The following is a 19,088-nucleotide window of genomic DNA, read 5'->3' on the forward strand; positions in this document are numbered from 1 at the left end:
TTTATTCTACAGTGAAGACTTTCATTAATTCTGATTTAGGGACATCTGGAGGTTAAGCGTGACACTTAACTGCAAGAGAAAGACAGAGAGAAGTACAAAACGTACAAGTAAAGTCTTTTCTGTCAGAGTCAATTGGGTATGAAAAGCTTGGAATTCATAACTAATTTAAAATTATTCATGGGGTGATATGTCATGAGGGAATTAAATGATGATGGAAGTCTATAGGTTCAGAAACACAAAACATGGGTGCAGATGACCCCTGGCTCCTGGGGAGTAGCAGAGCATCATGGGAAAGAGGACCAATTCTGAGGTCAGGGTCCCATTTTGCCATCTATTGACTTGGGCAAGTTACTTAATTATAAACTTCTGTTTCCTCATCTGTAAAGTGAAGATCATAATATAAGTATTCATACATTTATTACAAAGGTTAAATAGGATAACATATGTAAAATGCCTGAATTAGAATAAGTACCCCATAAATGTTAACTGATGTTATTGTTGTTATTATTTTCCCCTGAAGACTAGAGTTCACATTACTTGTGCTCATATTTCTTGCAAGGAACAGTCCAGCAATTTATTATATCTTGCTCTTTCCATCTTTTTTTCCTCTTGGATATATGTGGTCATAACTCTGAAGAAGACAGGTTTTTGTTTTCTTTTATACCTCCCTGTCCCCATTGTCTCATAAATGTTGCTAGATGTTCCTTTGAGAAATTACCTCTGTCCTACTCTGAGACTCTGTAAGGTAAGGCTATCCTGGCTTCCAACTCCAGGCTGTCTAGTGAATCAGGCCATTTCAAATAGACTGATTGACTCAGGAGTGAGTAGATAACCCAAGTCAGGCTGATGAGATTCAGTCCTGGGGTTTTTGCTAGATCTCTAAGGAAAGCGAGAACTGCTAACCCAGTAGGGTATAAATCTGGAGATACCAGTGGTCATCATAGGGAACAGGCCGCCTGAGAATGGAACCAACACAGAGGAACACGTAATTGAGAGATGGAGTGGTTTCCTAAAGGTATGAGTACCTGGGTTCAGCTGTAACTAAACACACACACACACACACACACACACACACACACACACACTTTACAATTTTATAAGCCAAATAAAATCTTTTTCTTGCCTACGTCAGTTTGGATTGAGTTTCTGTCATTGCAGCTGAAAGAGTCCTGCCAAGTCCCAGAGAGAAATCAGAAGTAGATAGTATGATCCATTTGCTCATTTCTGTATTTTACCCCCACATTTCCTCCTTCTCTTGTATTCAGTACTTTTAAGCTGTCTTCTTCTTCATTTTTTTCATGGGAAATAATCTGATAATGTTTGCCCTTGATGCTGCAGGGTGAATTTCTGTTATTATGTTATTTTTTGTAGAGTTGATATTCTAAGCTGTACATTTAGCCCTACAATGAAAGGCTTTGATCCTGCTATAGGATTTTAGCTCTAAATAAGGTGTGTCCCAATCAAAAGAGATTTAAGAAATGTATCAACCAAACAACAATTTGTAAATCTTGTTTGAATTCTACTTTAAAAAACCAACAGTTTTTAAAAATAAACACTTTTTAAAAAGTTTCTATCTTTAGGAGATAAACATGGAAATGTTTTTAGGTGAAAAGATACATTTGAGATATGTTTCAAAATATTCTGGGAGGCAAGAGGTGGGAGGAGATGAAGTATAGCTGAAACAATATTTGCTATAAATTAATAGTGGTCAAAACCCAATGATGGCTTGAGCATGGGGTTCATTGTACTCTCCTAATTGTATATGTTCACATTTTTCAATAATAAAAGACTTGTAGAGAATAATAAGTAGAAATGGCCAAGGCAGCTGTTCACTGCCCCCAGAATCTCTGTTCTCCTTCTCACTTACAAAAAGAACCCCTTTATTGTTGAGGATGCAATGTAACTGTCCAGATTTTTTTTTTTAATTTCAATGATTTTATTTTTTTCTAGGCTCCCTTGTAGATGTGAGTGACCGATGGAAAGCAGATAGAACTCATTAGGTGTGGTTTCCAGGAATACTCTTTAAAGGTGCTGTTTCAGCTAGTTCTTTCTCAAAGAACTGAGAGAGGTACTGACAGTTATTTTGCATCACAGGAAAACTTCACACCAGAATGCATGATGCCATCGGGATGGGTGGAAAAGATAGACAGAACTTGGGTCCGTGATGACTGTGTAGCTGCCACACCAGCCCTGGGCAACTTTTCCTCTTTTTGTCAGAGAATTAAACTTTTTTTTTAAATTTGCATTTGCCCTTACAGAGTTTGTCAACTCCACGAAAGAAGGGAGGATCTGTCAGTCTTATAGCTCACTAACTTGGCTGCTTTTTGGAAGTACCTGGTGTGCTTTTAAAAATGTTAAGGTTTGGACCCCACTTACAGTGTCTGAATTCATTGATTTAGGGTACAGCTTGGGCGCTGGAATTTGTAAAAGCTGCCCTGGTGATTCTAATGTGCGGCCAATTTGGTGATCCAGTGTTGAAGCTCGCGATTTGATCCCCCGAGCGCTGGGCTCTGGCTAGGGGTACGGTCTGCTACGTGTGTTGGTAGACTTCGGCGCCGGAGCCAATCCGGCCCCGCCTTTTCCCCCAGATCGGCCCCGCCCCCAGCCCGGGCCCCGCCCCGGCCCCGCCCAGCTGTGGCCCCGGATAAACGCGGAAAAGCGTGATCCCTCCGAGCAGCCTTCGGGAGTGCGGCTGCGCGCCTGCGCGGCGTCGAGCGCGGGAGTGCGGCTGTGCGCTTGCGCGGCACCGAGTACCAGCGGGCAGTTTGAGTTTCGCTCCTGGAGCCAGGTCTCGAGACCCTACGCTTCCGACCGAGATTGGGTGGGGGAGGGCGCGGTTCTCGGCGCCTCGCGACCCCACTGAGTGGGCCCTTTGCTCCCGGACCCGCACGAGGTTAGAGTCTGGTGTTGAAGATCCCCCCTTCGGAAGCGGGCATTGTTTAGGCGGGGCGGGGGGCCGGGGCGGCGCGGGCCGGGATGAGGAGCGGGCCTTAGCCGCGTTAGCCGGAGTGGAGGCTTTATTTAGACCTTCTCACCTACCCTCGGGCTTCCCTGCTGGCTCAGAGGGTAAAGCGTCTGCCCGCAATGCGGGAGACACGGGTTCAAACCCTGGGTCGGCTCCCCTGGAGGAGGACATGGCAGCCCCACTCCAGTATTCCTGCCTGGAGAATCCCATGGACGGAAGAGCCTGGTGGGCTATATATATAGTCCATGGGGTCACTGAGAGTCGGACACGACTGAGCGACTTCACTTTCTTTTTTCACTTTCTTTCACCTCCCTTGAAGTGAACGAACAATACCTGATTTCTTTCCTTCCCCTCCTTCCGTCTCCTTGTGGGCTTTGCTGTGCTCAGTCGTGGCCGACTCTTTGCGACCCCATAGAAGAGCCAGGCTTCTCTGTCCGTGGGATTTTCCCGGCAAGAATACTGGAGGAGGTTGCCATTTCCTCCTCCTGGGTCCGCCTCCTTACCGACCCCAGTAGTAAAGCCCCAGTCCCCACAGTATAGGAGAAATGCTTCCCTGGACCCGTTTCTTTGAACTTCCTGTGTTTTTCCTTCAAATTCTCGGGTATTTAAGTTTTCAGAGAAAATACTGATGTCTTTCTGTATAAATAGCATATTTGTCCACCTGAATCTCTGAGGAAATGACACAGTCTTGTCTTCTGTACCTTGCTTTGGGATGCACTGACTATAGAAAGACTGTGGTTTTTCCAGTGGCCATGTATGGATGTGAAAGGTGGACTGTGAAGAAACCTGAGCGCCGAAAAATTGACGCTTTTGAACTGTGGTGTTGGAGAACACTCTTGAGAGTCCGTTGGACTGAAAGGAGATCCAATCAGTCCATTCTAAAGGAGATCAGTCCTGGGTGTTCTTTGGAAGGACTGATGCTAAAGCTGAAACTCCAATACTTTGGCCACCTCATGCGAAGAGTTGACTCATTGGAAGAGATTCTGATGCTGGGAGGGATTGGGGGCAGGAGGAGAAGGGGGGGGCAGGAGGAGAAGGGGACGACAGAGGATGAGATGGCTGGATGGCATCACCGACTGGATGGACGTGAGTCTGGGTGAACTCCGGGATTTCGTAATGGACAGGGAGGCCTGGGGTGCTTCGATTCGTGGGGTCGTAGAGACTCGGACAGGACTGAGCGACTGAACTGACTATAGAAAGCTCTAAGACGGGTCATTACTGGACATTGGTGGTGGTGGTTCAGTCACTAAGTCGTGTCTCTTTGCAACCCCATGGACTGCAGCACTGCCAGGGTTCCCTGTCCTTCACCACCTCCCAGAGCTTGCTCAAACTCATGTCTATGGAGTCAGTGATGCCATCCAACCATCTTGTCCTCTGTCGTCCCCTTCTCCTGCCTTCAATCTTTCCCATCAACAGGGTCTTTTCCAGTGAGTCGCTCTTTGCATCAGGTGGCCAAAATATTGGAACATCAGCGTCAATCCCTCCAATGAATATTCAGGATTGATTTCCTTTAGGATTAACTGGTTTGATCTCCTTGGTTAGAAACTGAATTTTGTAGAATTGAAAGATATTACTCATGAGTTTTTGTACTTTGTTTTCCAGGAGATGTGACTTACTGGATATTTATCATTCTTAAGTTTTGAAAGTGAACAGAAATTTGTTTTTTTTTTTTGTAAATGTGTTTATATATTTTTTTTTCTTCAGAGGTTTAAAGGATGGCCTCAGATCTGGAACAGTTATGCTCTCATATTAATGAAAAGATTGGCAATATTAAAAAAACTCTGTCATTGAGAAATTGTGGTAAGTAAAACAGATTCCACTGACTTTGTACATTGAAAATACATTTTGATTATTGTCCCACTTTGATATCTTATGCGTGGATAAGTGAATGTATCTTAGAAAGTTAATTTTCAGTTTTGAATAGTGATTTTTAAAGCAATCTGCTATCTGTAGTTTGAATATTGCAGAGGATACTAAAGTGTAAATCACATTGAACAATGAACTAGCTAATAATTACATTTATTTATTTATGTTTTTCTGAGACACACAAGGCTGAGCAGTAAGATTTTAAGGTTATGTTGAGTTCCTGATTCTAGAGCTAAGCAGAGATACTAAAAGATAAGGAAAAAACCAGAAATGGATAACACCCATAGCGATAGAAGTATCCCATAATTCATATTGCAGACTGCTTTGATAAGGAAGGTTATCAATATATATCAATATTATCAATATATATCACTAGGAAACAGCTAATTGAAAATGAAATAAATTATTTAAACATCCAGAAACTTGGAGGTTGTGACCATCTTCCAAACTAGTTTAAAGTGCAGAGAAAGGGGATCCTGGAAAAATAATCATTTACAAAAATGATGTGCTCTCCAGCCTTATCTAGGAGAACTAAAGATTTGATAGGCAGAATTCCATCTGCAGGGGAGATCCTGTTGAACTTTTATTGTATTTTGAATGGATACTTTTTAAAAAATTCAAAAATGAAATTATACATGTCCTTCTGAGACTTGCATATTCTCCCTCCCTTGTCGAGAACCACTAATAAAGAGACTCATCCAGTTTACAGTTGGTGGCTATGTATTCTGTAGAAAGTTAAAGCTGAAGCAACTGTGGGTTCTTCTGTAGCCCCCAGTCTCATATGAGGAAACCGAGGCTCTAGAAGTCGCGTGACTTGCCCAAGTTCTCCTGCTTATCAGTGGTCAGTTGGGACTACAGCTTTTGTGTCCTGATTCCCAGTATAGTACTTGTCTATTTCTATGCCATTTTTATTGAATAATCTAAAAAGGACATTTAAATATTTAATAAGTAGTCTTTAGATTTTCTTTCTGAGAGCATGATTACTCTTGGATAAATATAACTTAGAGATTATAAAACTATCCAACTTTGAATTCAAATGGCCCCACTGAAGCATGAGGCCTGGCAGAAGCAGTCTGACCTGTTAGGTTACTACACACCGGGTAACTGTCGTTTGTACGTGGGGAGAATAATTTGTCTGTTCGGTTCCGCAGCCTATTCAGGAAAGCCCAGTAATATGTTTGCCACGTTGGCTGCTGTAATTTACTAGATCGCTACTATCAAAAGTAGTGAATTTACTTAGTGCACTTATTTTACTACAGATCAGCAAACAAGGCCCTAAAATTTAGGTGACTGGGTTATTTGAGATACCAGTATCTCCGACTAATCCCCCTGAGATTAGTCTCAGCAGAGACATCAGTACTCTCATTTATTTGTTCATTTCTTTCAGCTGTTACGGTCAAATGCTTTATTAGATTGTTGATTTGTAACAGCTTGCCTTTAGTGAGTGCCTTACTAGGTTGCAAGCAGAGTGCCCACACCTCTTCTATGTACTTTCTTGCTTCTCATTAATTCTCTGAGGGCAAGTGCTGGTGTCTCTGACTGCAGACCTAGAAACTCTAGCCATTTCACTCTGCATCTGTAATCTCCAGTGTGGTCACATTTTGTTTTCACTTAGGGATATTTCATGATTTGGTTGTTAGAAGAGAAGATGGAAAATATTTGGTTATGAGGATGGTTTTCCCTTTTGTGCTTTTGAGGTGTCTTTAAAAAAAAATTTTTTTTGTTTCACTTCTATTATTTCTAAGGAGGAAGTTTCTCTGGTTTTCCCATCCTTGTATCTATGAAGCTGGGGAGAGGGGCCCGGCGGTGGGGCTGGGAACTTGAGAGCAGGCTACTCTCCCCTGCCTCCCCCAGACACTTGCAGGCCAGTCCAGAATGTAAGCTTATCTTTCTGGCCAGTGATTAGAATTTTTCAGGTTTACACATTCACAGGATATATCCCATGAAGAGAGTCCTGGCCTCCTTCGGGATTCTCACTTCCAGCATCCTGTGCTTTGAAGGCCCAAAGCCGGGACTCTTATCCCCATTAAAACTAAATATAGTAGGTTGCTGAGGTTGACAAACTCCTCTCTCCTGCATTTCTCTGCACCTTGAGTCCCACTTCTGCATGCCCCCCACCCCTCTCCTTAGGGCTACTGCAGCATCAGCTCATACATTCTATCTGGTCTGTGATTCTTTCTTCAAGTTGAAACTCATGGAGATTTACCTTTTTTCTCTTAAGAGCTCAACTATGCATGCAAAAGGGTGTTTATTTTATCTAGCATTTCTAAGTGCTTTATTATATAGTGGAAGAATTTTCCAAAAACAAAAGATTCAGGGGATACTTAGTATTTACCTCCTCCTTCCTTTTTTTCATATTACTTAGTAACGAGTTCTTAAGATTCTTCATGGAGACAAGTCCTAGGGGCTGAAACATTGTTCTTTCCTCAGTGTCCCTTTATGGTAAGGCTCTGTTTCAGGAGTTCCCTTGGCTACATGTAGGTTTTATGGTTTTCTGTATGTTTTATTTTCCATTTCATCTTTGTTTATTAATAGGGAAAGAACCTACCTTGAAGACCATTTTAAATAAAATAGGAGATGAGATCATTGTAGTAAATGAACTTCTAAATAAATTGGAATTGGAAATTCAGTATCAAGAACAAACCAACATTTCCCTCAAGGTAATGGTTTTTCTAGTGATGAAACAAAATAAAAAAGGCAGTTAATATAAACACCTAATCACCAGGGAATTCATAAGGATTCTTTATATTTATAATGTTGTTAGCTTTGATTATTAACAGTAAAGAGTACTATTTGCATTTTGTTTTCCCAGTGTAAAGGACTCCAGAGTTCCAGAGGTATTTATTTCTCCCTGCTGGTAGCCAATTTATTTAGTAAGAAGGGAATATTTCCTAAATAATTCTTGGGAGGTTTAATTTAAATAAATGGTCTCCTGGGAGTATGGTGTGGGAGGAGTGCCTGCCCTGGGTTGAGGAGACATGGTTTCCCACCCGGGCTCCCCCAGCGTGTTCTGCCACCCTAAGAAACTCTTGGAGTCTCAGTGCCCTTAATTGAAAAGTAATGGGTCATACTGAAGTATTTCTTGGGTCCCTTCTATTGTGCATTTCTTTCTGTTTGTACAGATTGTAGTGTAAAGATTCTCAGGTTAAAAAAAACACTTGAGCCTCATTGACACACACATTTTGTTCTAAATAAGCCTTTACCTAATAAAAATGCCTCTGATAGGATGGGAAAAGAATCTGTACCATAATTACCTCTTGCTCTTAGAGCCACTGATATGTTCAGCTGGATTGATCGAGGTGGCTTCTATAGTCCTTTTCAAGCGTTATAATCCTCTGTCTGTAAAGATTTTTCAGGGGATTTTCTGTAGGACTGGACATGATTATGCCTATCCTGCTGTTGGTTGAAATGAGATCAGTATCTCTGAACATGATCCAGGTTTTTAAAAGAAAGATGTCATACAAATTCAAAACAAACCAATAATGGTTACATTTCTACCTTGCCCAATAAGACCCAGGGTTAGGTGTGAGTTTAGAGACGGTCCAACTCAGGATTAAAGCCTGTTTGGAATTTTTATTTACATGATGACTGAAAATCAGATGACAGGGATCCAAAGGTACAGAGTATTTTTTCTTACTGAATTTCCATGAGTTCATAACCTCAGATTCTTGGGAAAGTTAAATAAAGACAACACAAAATGAAGGCAGTTATGATCAAGTAGAAATTTTCATTAAGCTAGAATATACAAAACCTTCCTAAGCAATATCTCGTCCTTGCATTCCAGGAGTGTGTTCTCATTTGGTGCAGGGGAATGCTTGCTAAGTCAGCAAAAGCACTTTTACCAGAATGACAAACATAAATCTTTCATATACTTTTTAGTTGCTTCCCAAGGTTGAAGTATTTTAGAAAGACATACATGTCAATCCTGCCTGTTGTAATGTTATTCTAGCAATTGTTCTCTGAACAAATCCAGTAGAGAAAATGTATCACTATCCCAAGTCAGCTCTAGAAACCAAAGGGGCTCCTTTTAAATAGTGCAGAGTTCAGTGCTTTTTAACCCCTTCCACTCAGCATCATTGTAGTTGAACTCAGTCTTTCCTGCTCTTTTTAACATGTTAAAACACACATAGGCAGGACAGATGCTTATTTGTGAGCTTTTTTCTTTTTTTAAAGGAACTCTTTGAATCTCTTGAAGAAGATTGTAAAGATGTGGAGCATCTCAAAGAAAACATCCCTCCCCATTTGCCTCAAGTAACAGTTACCCAGAACTTGTAAGTGTGTTTATAATTATTTTTATTCTCTGGTCTTATAAAACTATTAAAACAAGCATTTTAGATCTTTTTGCTTTTCAATATACTTGCAGTTTTGTTAGTGATTATCCAGTTTTGTTTTGTTTTGTTTGCACTTACACGAGAAATAATCTTTCCCTCATCTTTACCAGTTTTCTTATCCCACTGTCTCTAGGGAAAATGTGGTGCCTCTTCCCCAAGGATCAGTCCCTCAGAGCAGAGTTTGTTAACATTGGCTCTGTTGACATTTGAGGTCAGATAGTTCTTTTTTGTAAAAATAGCATATTTAGCAGCATCCCTGCCCTCTTCCAATGGAGTATCAGTAGCTCTCCTGTATACCGCCACCCTCCACCCAGGTCGTGACAATGAAAAATGCCTTCAGACATTGTGGGGGTGGAAAATCTCAGCTGACCCTTGAGAAACACTGCCTTAGGGTAAAAATAAACTTAATGAGCCTCCTATCTTAAAAATAGCTCAAGGAACAAAGGCTTAGCTCTACTTTTACCCTGGAACTCCTGTCCTGCCTGTCTGTTCGCTGCTGGTAGATGTTCTTGCCTGCCCTTTCTCCTGAAGCCCCTAAAAGAGGCCATCCTGCATCTTTGACTAGGCTGCCCCCCTGTTCTCTGCCCTCCTTTAAGTTACAAGTGTCTCCTAAGACACTGTTACTTAACACCGTTATTAATGCTCTCAGATGTCCAACTCCAGTCTTGACATGACCCCTGTTTCAGCTGTTTGAACTGCTTGCTGGGAGTCTCACAAATGAGCTGTTCTCTCCTCCAGGTTTAAGTATGTGAGACTAAATTGGCTATCTCCTTGTCACCTACCCATCACCTGGATGGGAACAGGGCGTCTCCAGCCTCTCTCTCCGTCTTGTAGCCCCTTGGCCTCTACGGGGTGTTGTCTGCCTCTGCCCTCCCTCTCATTGTCTGCCTCCATGAGATCTTTCATCATCTTTCGTCTTTATGATTTGGGAGTTCCTTGTGTTTTCTTTCCAGTATTTCTCCACTGCCATCTCTCCAGTCCTCTGCCACCAAAATTGTATTTCTTTTTTTAATTTTATTGAAGTATAGTTGATTTACAAAATTGTATTTCTAAAAGGGGCTCCCCTTGTATACCACAACTAACTTAACCATTTTAACTTTTGAAATGGATCATATATACAGAAAAGTAATTGAAGTATTGTTAGTGCAAATTAAAGGAGAATAATAAACATCAGTGAATCTACCAGTCCGATTAAGAAATAGGACACTGCCAGTACCTACAACACTTCTTCTGTTGCAGATTCTCCTTCTATCAAAGAGGTAATCACCCTGGCATTTGTGATAATCACAGTTTTGTGTATGTGTTTCCACCAACAATATACTGCTTAAATTTGAAAACTAAAAGGAAAGCACGAATCTTGCTGTGTAGGAAAAGAGCCATGTTGCTGCTGATAGTTGAAGGTCTCCAGGAAATAAGCTCAACAGAGTCCCTGGCGTGCCAGGGTACCTTGGAATTTCCCTCCAAGAAGAGAAAATTAGGGAGTTCCTTGGCAGTCCAGTGGTTAGGACTTGGTGCTTTCACTGTCATGGACCAGATTCAATCCCTGGTCGGGGAACTAAGACCCCACAAGCTGAGCAGTATGGCCCAAAATGGAAAAAAAAAAAAAGGAAGAGAAGATTAGTGGGCAGGGTCGTGAGTGAATGGAGGAACAAAAGACACCTTGGAGTACCTGCCAGGTCTGTTGGGCTGGACACTGGCCACCCAGCAAGAATGTGGCCCAAGGAGTAGGGGGGATTTTCTTCTAAACTCACTGTGGCCTAGGTTCAGCTTTCAGGGCCAGGTCACAGCAGAACCTTTGTATAGGCAGAAAAGGTTATTTTTAGCTGATGCGCACAGCAGGGCCTGAGAACAGGCAAGTACAGGTAAGAACCAACCAGGCTCAGCGTGGAGTCTCAGGATAGGTTTCATGTAAGGATGATGCTACAAGCACTGGGCATCTTCACCTTCACAGCCTGTCACACGGTCGTCTCCTCGTCGCACTGCCTCCGTCAGGCCTGATCGCTGTCTGTGTCTGGTACTCAGCTGTCATCTTGGGATCTCACCTCCCTGTCTGTGGGATTCCCTTTGTATACTCCTGGGTTGGATCATTTCTTTCCTGTATCCCTTTTTCTGTTTGGAGAAGTCAAGCCAACCTGACTTGCTGCTGGCACGGGGGTTTCTTCCTTCCCTGGCAGTTAAACAGCCCAGAAACTATAGCCTGTTCCTGGACTCTGCCAGTGCAGAAGGAGCTGTATCAGGCTTCTCACCCACACCAAAAAATGGAGCAGGACTGGCCCTAGGGTACCCACGTTCATTTCTGGCAGCTGAAATGAGTCTGCAGCAGGTGGGACTGATGCTAGCAACCAATGGGGTAAATTAGAAGTATAAGATGATTGATGTTTCCACATCCAGAAATAGGGGAATCAGAAAGATAAGTTGTTTAGAGGTTAAATTCAGCTTCACACATACTGACTTAGAGGAGCCAGTGAGATAACAGATGAAGATGTTAGGCATGTGTATTATTTGCGCCATGTTTTGCGTGCATAAATGACGTGATTATGTTACTGAAGATTTGGGAACTTAATTTTTCAGTGTTCTCCCCACTATTCAAAAAAAAAAACCCTTTTTTTTGTCTGCACTGTGGGGCATGTGGGAACCTAGTTCCCTGAGCAGGATTGAACCCGTGCCCCCTTCATTTGAAGCTTTTGGAGTCTTAACCACTGGATCACTGGGGAAATCCCTTCACTATTGAGATCTTCAAAGCATTAGCAGTAGGGATAGAAAATGAAAATGTTGCCTATAAAATTATAACAAGATGGAAAAATTATAAGATCATGTGCTTAATACTGGTCATTCTCCGTTGCGAAGCCTCCTACTATGCCACAGAATTCTGACAATTGTATGTCTCTATTCTGTAGTGTTAACAGATCAGATCTTGACCCTGAAGAACCAGTCAAAGTTGAGGAACCTGCACCCACAAAGAAGCCTCTCAAAGAACAAAGAAGTATTAAAGAAATGCCATTTATAACTTCTGATGAGTTTAATGGCATTCCTGCGTAAGTATCTGAGATAAATTTTAACATTCAGCTCTTTAGTAATCAGCATATATAATTGTCATAAACCTTGAATATATTATTTGTAACATGCTGTATTCCAGTATTGATCTTTTCTAAAATAGTTTTACATTATGCTGCAGGAATCTTTTGTGGAAGATGCTTAAAATTTTGTTTTTTATTTAGTTGTAAAATCTAGACATAGATCTAGAGATGGATCAGTTTGTTCTGGAGTCCTCTCAGGGTCATTTTATGATACAGATATTTTATCCAGTTACATTTTAGAAGTAGCCTCAGTTTTGCTGCAATTTTAAGGAAAGGGAGTATGTTGTATAGATTTGGAAATTAGCACAGAGAGAGCTCTGTTTGATTTCCGTTTGTCCATTAACTTGTGCCACACACTTGTTTGAGTCTGCTCTGTTCTGGGCTCTGGGTCACTGAGGAGAAGAATACAGGGGTGAATGGGACAAGATGCTTCCCCCCAATAAGGACTCCATTGCTCTTCATAGAAGACATTAATGGGGAATCAATTATGGAAATCCCTATTATAATTCCAGGGCTTAACTTCACATCTTGGCTTTATATTGTTGCATTTCTTTTTATTTTCTTATACAAATAATGCCTGTTGTGAGACTGATAACTCATCTGCAGTTCCACCACTCAGACAAGATAGAGTATTTCCTTCTGTAGTTTAATTTCCATAACAAGTTGTTTCTGATTGTTATTACAACAGTGTAGTTATTCTATGAATATAATTTACTATTTTTATTGAGCATTTTTCCATTATTAACTGTCATCGAAAACTTGGATGTTAATAGTTGTATAATATTCTATGGTGTGACTACTCTATAAGCTATTTAAGCATGACTTTATCAAATATTTGGGTTGACTGTGTTGTTACGAAGAATGGTACAGTGAAATTTCTTTTACACAGGTCTATTTTGTAATTCCTTTATTATTATTATTTCCTTGAGATAGAGTCCTAGGAGGAGACTCCCTGGGGCAAAGAGCATAGTTATTTTACTTGCCTGAGAGTTGTCCATCCAGATTTTTTTTTTTTAGGTTTACAGAAAAATTGAGCAGACTGAACAGTGTTCTCATAACTGAAAACAGTGTCCCTTATTACTGACATCTTGCATTAGTGCGGTACATTAGTTACTATTGCTAAACCAGTCTAGATACTATTAACTAGATATTAACTAAAGTCTGTAGTTTGCAGTAGGGTTCATTCTTTGTGTTGTGTAGTCTGTGGATTTTGTCAGATGTGGGATGTCACGTCCCCACCGTTATACAGAATAGTTTCACTGCCCTAAAAATACCCTGTGCTCCTCCATTTCATCTCTCCCCTGAGACCCTGGCAGCCACTCATCTTTTTATTGTCTCTATAGTTTTCCCTTTTCCAGAATGTCATACAGTTGAAATTATACACTGTTGCCTTTTTGGACTGGCTTCTTTCACTTAGTAATGCACATTTAAGATTTCTCTAGTGTCTTTTTGTGACTTGATAGCTCATTTCTTTTTATCGCTGACTCTGATGCTGGGAGGGGTTGAGGGCAGGAGGAGAAGGGGACGACAGAGGATGAGATGGCTGGATGGCATCACCGACTCAATGGACGTGAGTGTGAGTGAACTCTGGGAGTTGGTGATGGACAGGGAAGCCTGACATGCTGCAATTCATGGGGTCGCAAAGAGTCGGACACGACTGAGCGACTGAACTGAACTGAATATTCCATTGTGTAGATGTAGTAGTTTGTTTATCCGTTCATCTGTGGAACAACATTTTGGTTACATCCAGTTTGGGGCAGTTATGACTAAAGCTGCTGTAAACGTTTACCTGCAGGTTTTTGTGTGGACATGTTTTCAGCTCACTTGGGTAAGACCTAGGAGTGTGATGGCTGGATCATATGGTAAAACTGTTTAGCTTTGTGAGAAACTGTGATGCTGTCTTCCCTAAGTAGCTGTACCATTTTGCATTCCCAGCGGAAGAGTTCTGTTGCTCCATATCCTTGCCTGCATTTAGTTTCGTCCGTTGTTTTCTATTTTAGCTGTTCTAGTCAGTATAATGTACCTCACTGTCTTAATTTTCAGTTTCCTGATAACATGATGTTGAGCATCTATTCATATACATAGTTGCCCCTTGAAAAATATATGGCAGTTTCACAAATCTGAGACTTGGAATGAGGCTGACATTTTAGTTTTTTTGTTTGTTTTGGCCGCTCAGTCATTGCCTTTGTTGACAGCTTTATGTGATTAAAATTGTTTGATGCTATTTGGTTTTCTAAATTGTTGTTGTTGCCAAGAACAAATGGCTGTGAGGAATGGTGCAGTAGAAAGGTCTTTAGAAAATGCTTTCTTGGGGACTTCCCTGCTGGTTCAGTGGTTAAGAATCCACCTTGCGGTGCAGGGGATGTGGGTTCAATCCCTGATCGGGGAGCTGCGATCTGACATACCTCAGAGCAGCTAAGCCGATGTGCCACAACTACTGAACCCACGTGCCACAGCTACAAAGTCTGCATGCCACAGCAAAGATCCCACGTGACGCAATGAAGGCCCGCCTGGTGCAACTAACAGCTGGTGTAGCCGAGTAAATACATAGATAAAAGAAAATGCTTCCTTGTAGGGAGGATATTGAAATAGTCATGGTAGAGTATTCGTTTTTAAACTAAGAGATTATTTAACGAATGAGAGAAGTTAAAAGGTTAGGATAAGAAGAATGTGTTCCAAACATGGGGCTTTGGTTCATTTATCTTTAAAAAGTTGATACTGAGGGTGCAGTTTAAAGTGGAAAACACTGGCACTTGTTTTGAGGAAATTAGAGGATAGTTCACATGGTTTAAAGCAGGGGTCCCAATCTCCGGGATCTAATGCCTGATGATCTGAGGTAGAGCTGATGTAATAATAATACAGTGCACAATGAATGTATCACACTTGAATCACCCCCAAATCATCCTCCCCTACCCTGCCTGACCTGGTCTGTGAAAAAATTGTCTTCCATGAAACTGGTCCCTGGTGCCAAAAAGATTGGGGACTGCTAGTTTAAAGGAATGTCTTTGTGTTGAGCTGTGGCATCAACTGTTTGTGGAAATTGTGGTTAAAAAAATGAGTGGAGAAAATGAATTTAGAAAAGAGAATAATGAAAATAAATGGTTTTGGTCAATATGAATATTTTTCTTTAAACATTTATACATTATTTTATATTAAGAAACTTTCTATTAGAAAACTGCCCCTTTTAACAGAGGGGAAGGTCAGAGTTTAATATAATGAATCCACAATTTATTGAAGGGAAAAGGGAAGCAGATCATGAAAATTTTGTTTTGGGTGTATACAGACCACTCAAAATTGAAGGTCTCCTATTCTTATATTCTAAGACTGTGATTGGCATCACTGACTCAATGGACAAGAGTTTGAGCAAACTCCAAGAGATAATGAAGGCCAGGGAACCCTGGCATGCTGCAGTCCATGGGGTTGTAAGAGTCAGACAGGACTCAGTGACTGAACATCAAGATGACTCTGGCGACTGGGAGGACAGGCAGGAGGGAGACTGAATTGGAAGAATGGGCTTTAGAGAGACAATGCTTAATCCACCTGCCAATGCAAGAGACACAGGAGATGCAAGTTCAACCCCTGGGACGGGAAGATCCCTTGAAGCAGGATCCCAGTATTCTTGCAGGCTTCCCTGGTGGCTCAGATGGTAAAAAAAACAATCCACCTGCAATGCAGGAGACCTGGGTTCAATCCCTGGGTTGGGAAGATGCCCTGGAGAACGGAATGGCTATCCACTCCAGTATTCTTGCCTGGAGAATTCCATGGAGAGAGTATCCTGGTGGGCTGTAGTCCGTGGAGTCACAAAGTGACTGAGTGACTTTCACATTCACTTTCAGACAGTACTTAAGGCCATTTGAATGCAAAACGAGTGAGGCTGTCCAACCTTCTCCTCTGCCAGGCAGCTGTGCAGCTTAGCTTCTGGGCCCTCTGATCCCTTTGCAGCCCTTCCACCACCAATTCTTCTTTGTCGGCTCCTCATCTCTGTTGTCATTTCCCCTTCCTCCTCCCTTTTTTCTCCTCCCTTTATTTCTCTGAGCAGATCTGTTTCTGCAGAAAACTGAAGTGGTATGAGTTATATAATTTATTAATGCTAAAATATTTCTTCCGCTTGCTTACAAACATTTTAAAATATTTAAATAAACTGTTATATTGGAATTAATCCATTGGAATCAGAATTTGAGATTAAATTGTTAATTTAAATTGTTAAATTGTTATAGTAATTCTGTAAGGAGTAGGGATAGAGATTTCTGCATCCAGATATAAGTAGGGGAGATAAGCACTAATACATTGTAGCCTCTACTTAATTTTTCAGTGGTTGAGACACATCTAGTTTATTTGGAAGTTGCTATAAAATTTTTTTCCAAAGAGTGCTAGTAGCTTGTATAAAGTAGTTGACTGTATAAAGTCACCATATGTAAATATTTTTCTTCAAAGAAAACAATTTTGTATGATGATTCTTTTAAAAAATTAATCACTTTCTTTTTTTACAGGTACATGAAATCCCGCTTAACCTATTGTCACATTAATGATGTTATTAAAGAAATCAACAAGGCAGTTGTTAGTAAATATAAGATCCTACATCAGCCAAAAAAGTCTATGAGTTCTGTGGCCAGAAATCTCTATCACAGATTTATTGATGAAGAAACGAAGGAAACCAAAGGTAAAATCAGAGTGTGTGTGTGTGTGTGTGTGTGTGCGTGTGCGTGTGTGTGTGTGTGTGTGTGTGTGTGTGTAACAGGTAAAATCAGTGTGTGTGTGTGTGTACATGTCAGCTGTTTGGAGTGTAACTAAATCATGAGAAACAGAAGTAATTCCAGGAAGTTCTAACTCTAGAGAGGTAGTTCTCAACGAGGGGCACTTTTCCCACCAGAGAATATTCTGCCATCTCTGGAGACAGTTTTGATTGTTACGCCTGGGGTTAGGGGTGCTCCTGGCGCCTGGTGAGTAGAGACCACCAGTAGTGTAGCCTATAGTGCACAGGGCAGCTCCGACAAGAAAGAGTTATCTAGTCTAGAATATCTAGTCTATCTAGTCTAGGTAATTATCTAGAATTATCTAGTCTAAAACAGTAGCAGTGCCGAGCCTCAGAAATACTGCGTTGGAGTCTCTTACGAATGATGCCCAGTGTTTTCAGAATTAGAATAGTAATAACAGCTGGTGATGCTTAGGTAACACTTACTATGTGGCAGAGAGTGTACTAAGGGCCTTAGTCCTCACAGCATCCTTATGAGTTGTGTACTATTATTACTCCTATTTTACAGATGAGGGAGGACTTCAGTTCCTTGCCCCAGGTCAGTCAGTTGAGTGATAAAGCTGCCATGGGTTTCTGGGTTACATTCTCTTAACCACTACCATATTGCTTCTTGAAAAGTGGATTGTTCAAAAGATACCAGCAGATAGCCAGTGATAAAATAAGCAAGGCTGCACTGCTGAAATGCTATAGTAAACATTATGCAACTTCAGTTGAAAGAATAATTATTTTAGCAAGAATACCCGTTCTCACTTTGATTCATTGATGATAGTCAAAATCATTAATGCCATTCATAGTCATAACGTAATATATTAAAGACTCATCTTGAAAGTTGTCCTAATAAAAATTAGCACTAATATCTTTACTTTCAGGTCATTATTTTGTAGTGGAAGCTGACATAAAGGAGTTCACAGCTTTGAAAGTCGACAAGAGGTTTCACGTGATACTGAATATTTTACGACACTGCCGGAGGCTATCAGAGGTCCGAGGGAAAGGGCTTACCCGATATGTTATAACATAACGTCCTTGTGAGCTTTTGAACCAGCTAACAGGGTTTAGAGGCTGTTCCTATAGTTTCCTTACATGTAATTTTTTAATACATAATTTTTTTAGCTTTTTCATTCCTTTTTTGTTTCTTCTAAAAATAAAGCATGTATATTTAAAAATCTGCTACCTTACAGTAAGTCCTTAATCACCTACCATGTGAGCCTCTGTTGTAGGCATACAGTGGAACTAAGAAATGTTCCTATTTAGTTTTTGTGTTCAGTGACAGTGCCGCCAGTCCCAGTGAGAGGGATGCAGATAGAAGCCAAAGTTCAAGAAGAGAAGACCAAGGAAGGCCAGGCTCTCTGGAATTAAAGGTCATTAGTGTCTATATTCCATCCTATAGACTGATGATATTTCAGGCTATAGTCAGAAGTTGGATATGAGGGCAGCACATTGATCCCTGGGTCAGGAAGATCCCCTGGAGAAGGGAAAGGCTGCCCACTCCAGTATCCTGGCCTGGAGAACTCCATAGACTGCGTCGTCGATGGGGTCGCAAAGAGTCGGACACGACTGAGCGACTTTCACTTGTTCACTTTCTTCCATGTGGTTTTCTGCTTTCCCATATGTGGTTAAGGGACAGCTTACCTGAAATGCCTTCAGTGTAAATCAGTCTGTAAACATCGACCTGTAATGAAATTGCAATAAAAGTATATTCAGATGAAAAAGATGATATGATGTGCGAGCAGATTGATAGTGGTCACGGAAAATGGGTGGTTGGATTGTAAGAATTTAATGGAGTTTTACTTCCACACTTGGGGAGACTGTTAGTGTAATCTGTGTCTTAGTGTTCTCTAGAGAAACCGAATCAACAGGCTGTCTGTCTGTCTATGTGAAGGGAATTGGAAGTGACTTAGTCATGTCCAACTCTTTGTGACCCCATGGACTATACAGTGCATGGAATTCTCCAGGCCAGAATACTGGAGTGGGCAGCCTTTCCCTTCTGCAGGGGGTCTTCTCAACCCAGAGATCGAACCCAGGTCTCTCACATTGCAGCTGGATTCTTTGCCACATGAGCCACAAGGGAAGCCCAAGAATACTAGAGTGGGTAGCCT

At 41.2% G+C, this 19,088-nt stretch overlaps 1 protein-coding gene across 1 annotated transcript; it reads left to right on the forward strand.

Moving 5' to 3' along the window:
- On the forward strand, positions 2,683 to 18,701 carry SKA1 (spindle and kinetochore associated complex subunit 1). The gene is made up of 7 exons (XM_005697211.3): positions 2,683 to 2,893; positions 4,670 to 4,765; positions 7,367 to 7,491; positions 9,005 to 9,102; positions 12,060 to 12,197; positions 16,730 to 16,899; positions 17,862 to 18,701. Exons 2-7 carry the CDS (start codon positions 4,681 to 4,683, stop codon positions 18,008 to 18,010), a joined length of 765 nt encoding a protein of 254 aa, XP_005697268.1. The 5' UTR covers positions 2,683 to 2,893; positions 4,670 to 4,680; the 3' UTR covers positions 18,011 to 18,701.

Source organism: Capra hircus, chromosome 24 (genome assembly GCF_001704415.2).
Source record: "Capra hircus breed San Clemente chromosome 24, ASM170441v1, whole genome shotgun sequence".
In the NCBI taxonomy this organism is placed as follows: Eukaryota; Metazoa; Chordata; class Mammalia; order Artiodactyla; family Bovidae; genus Capra; species Capra hircus.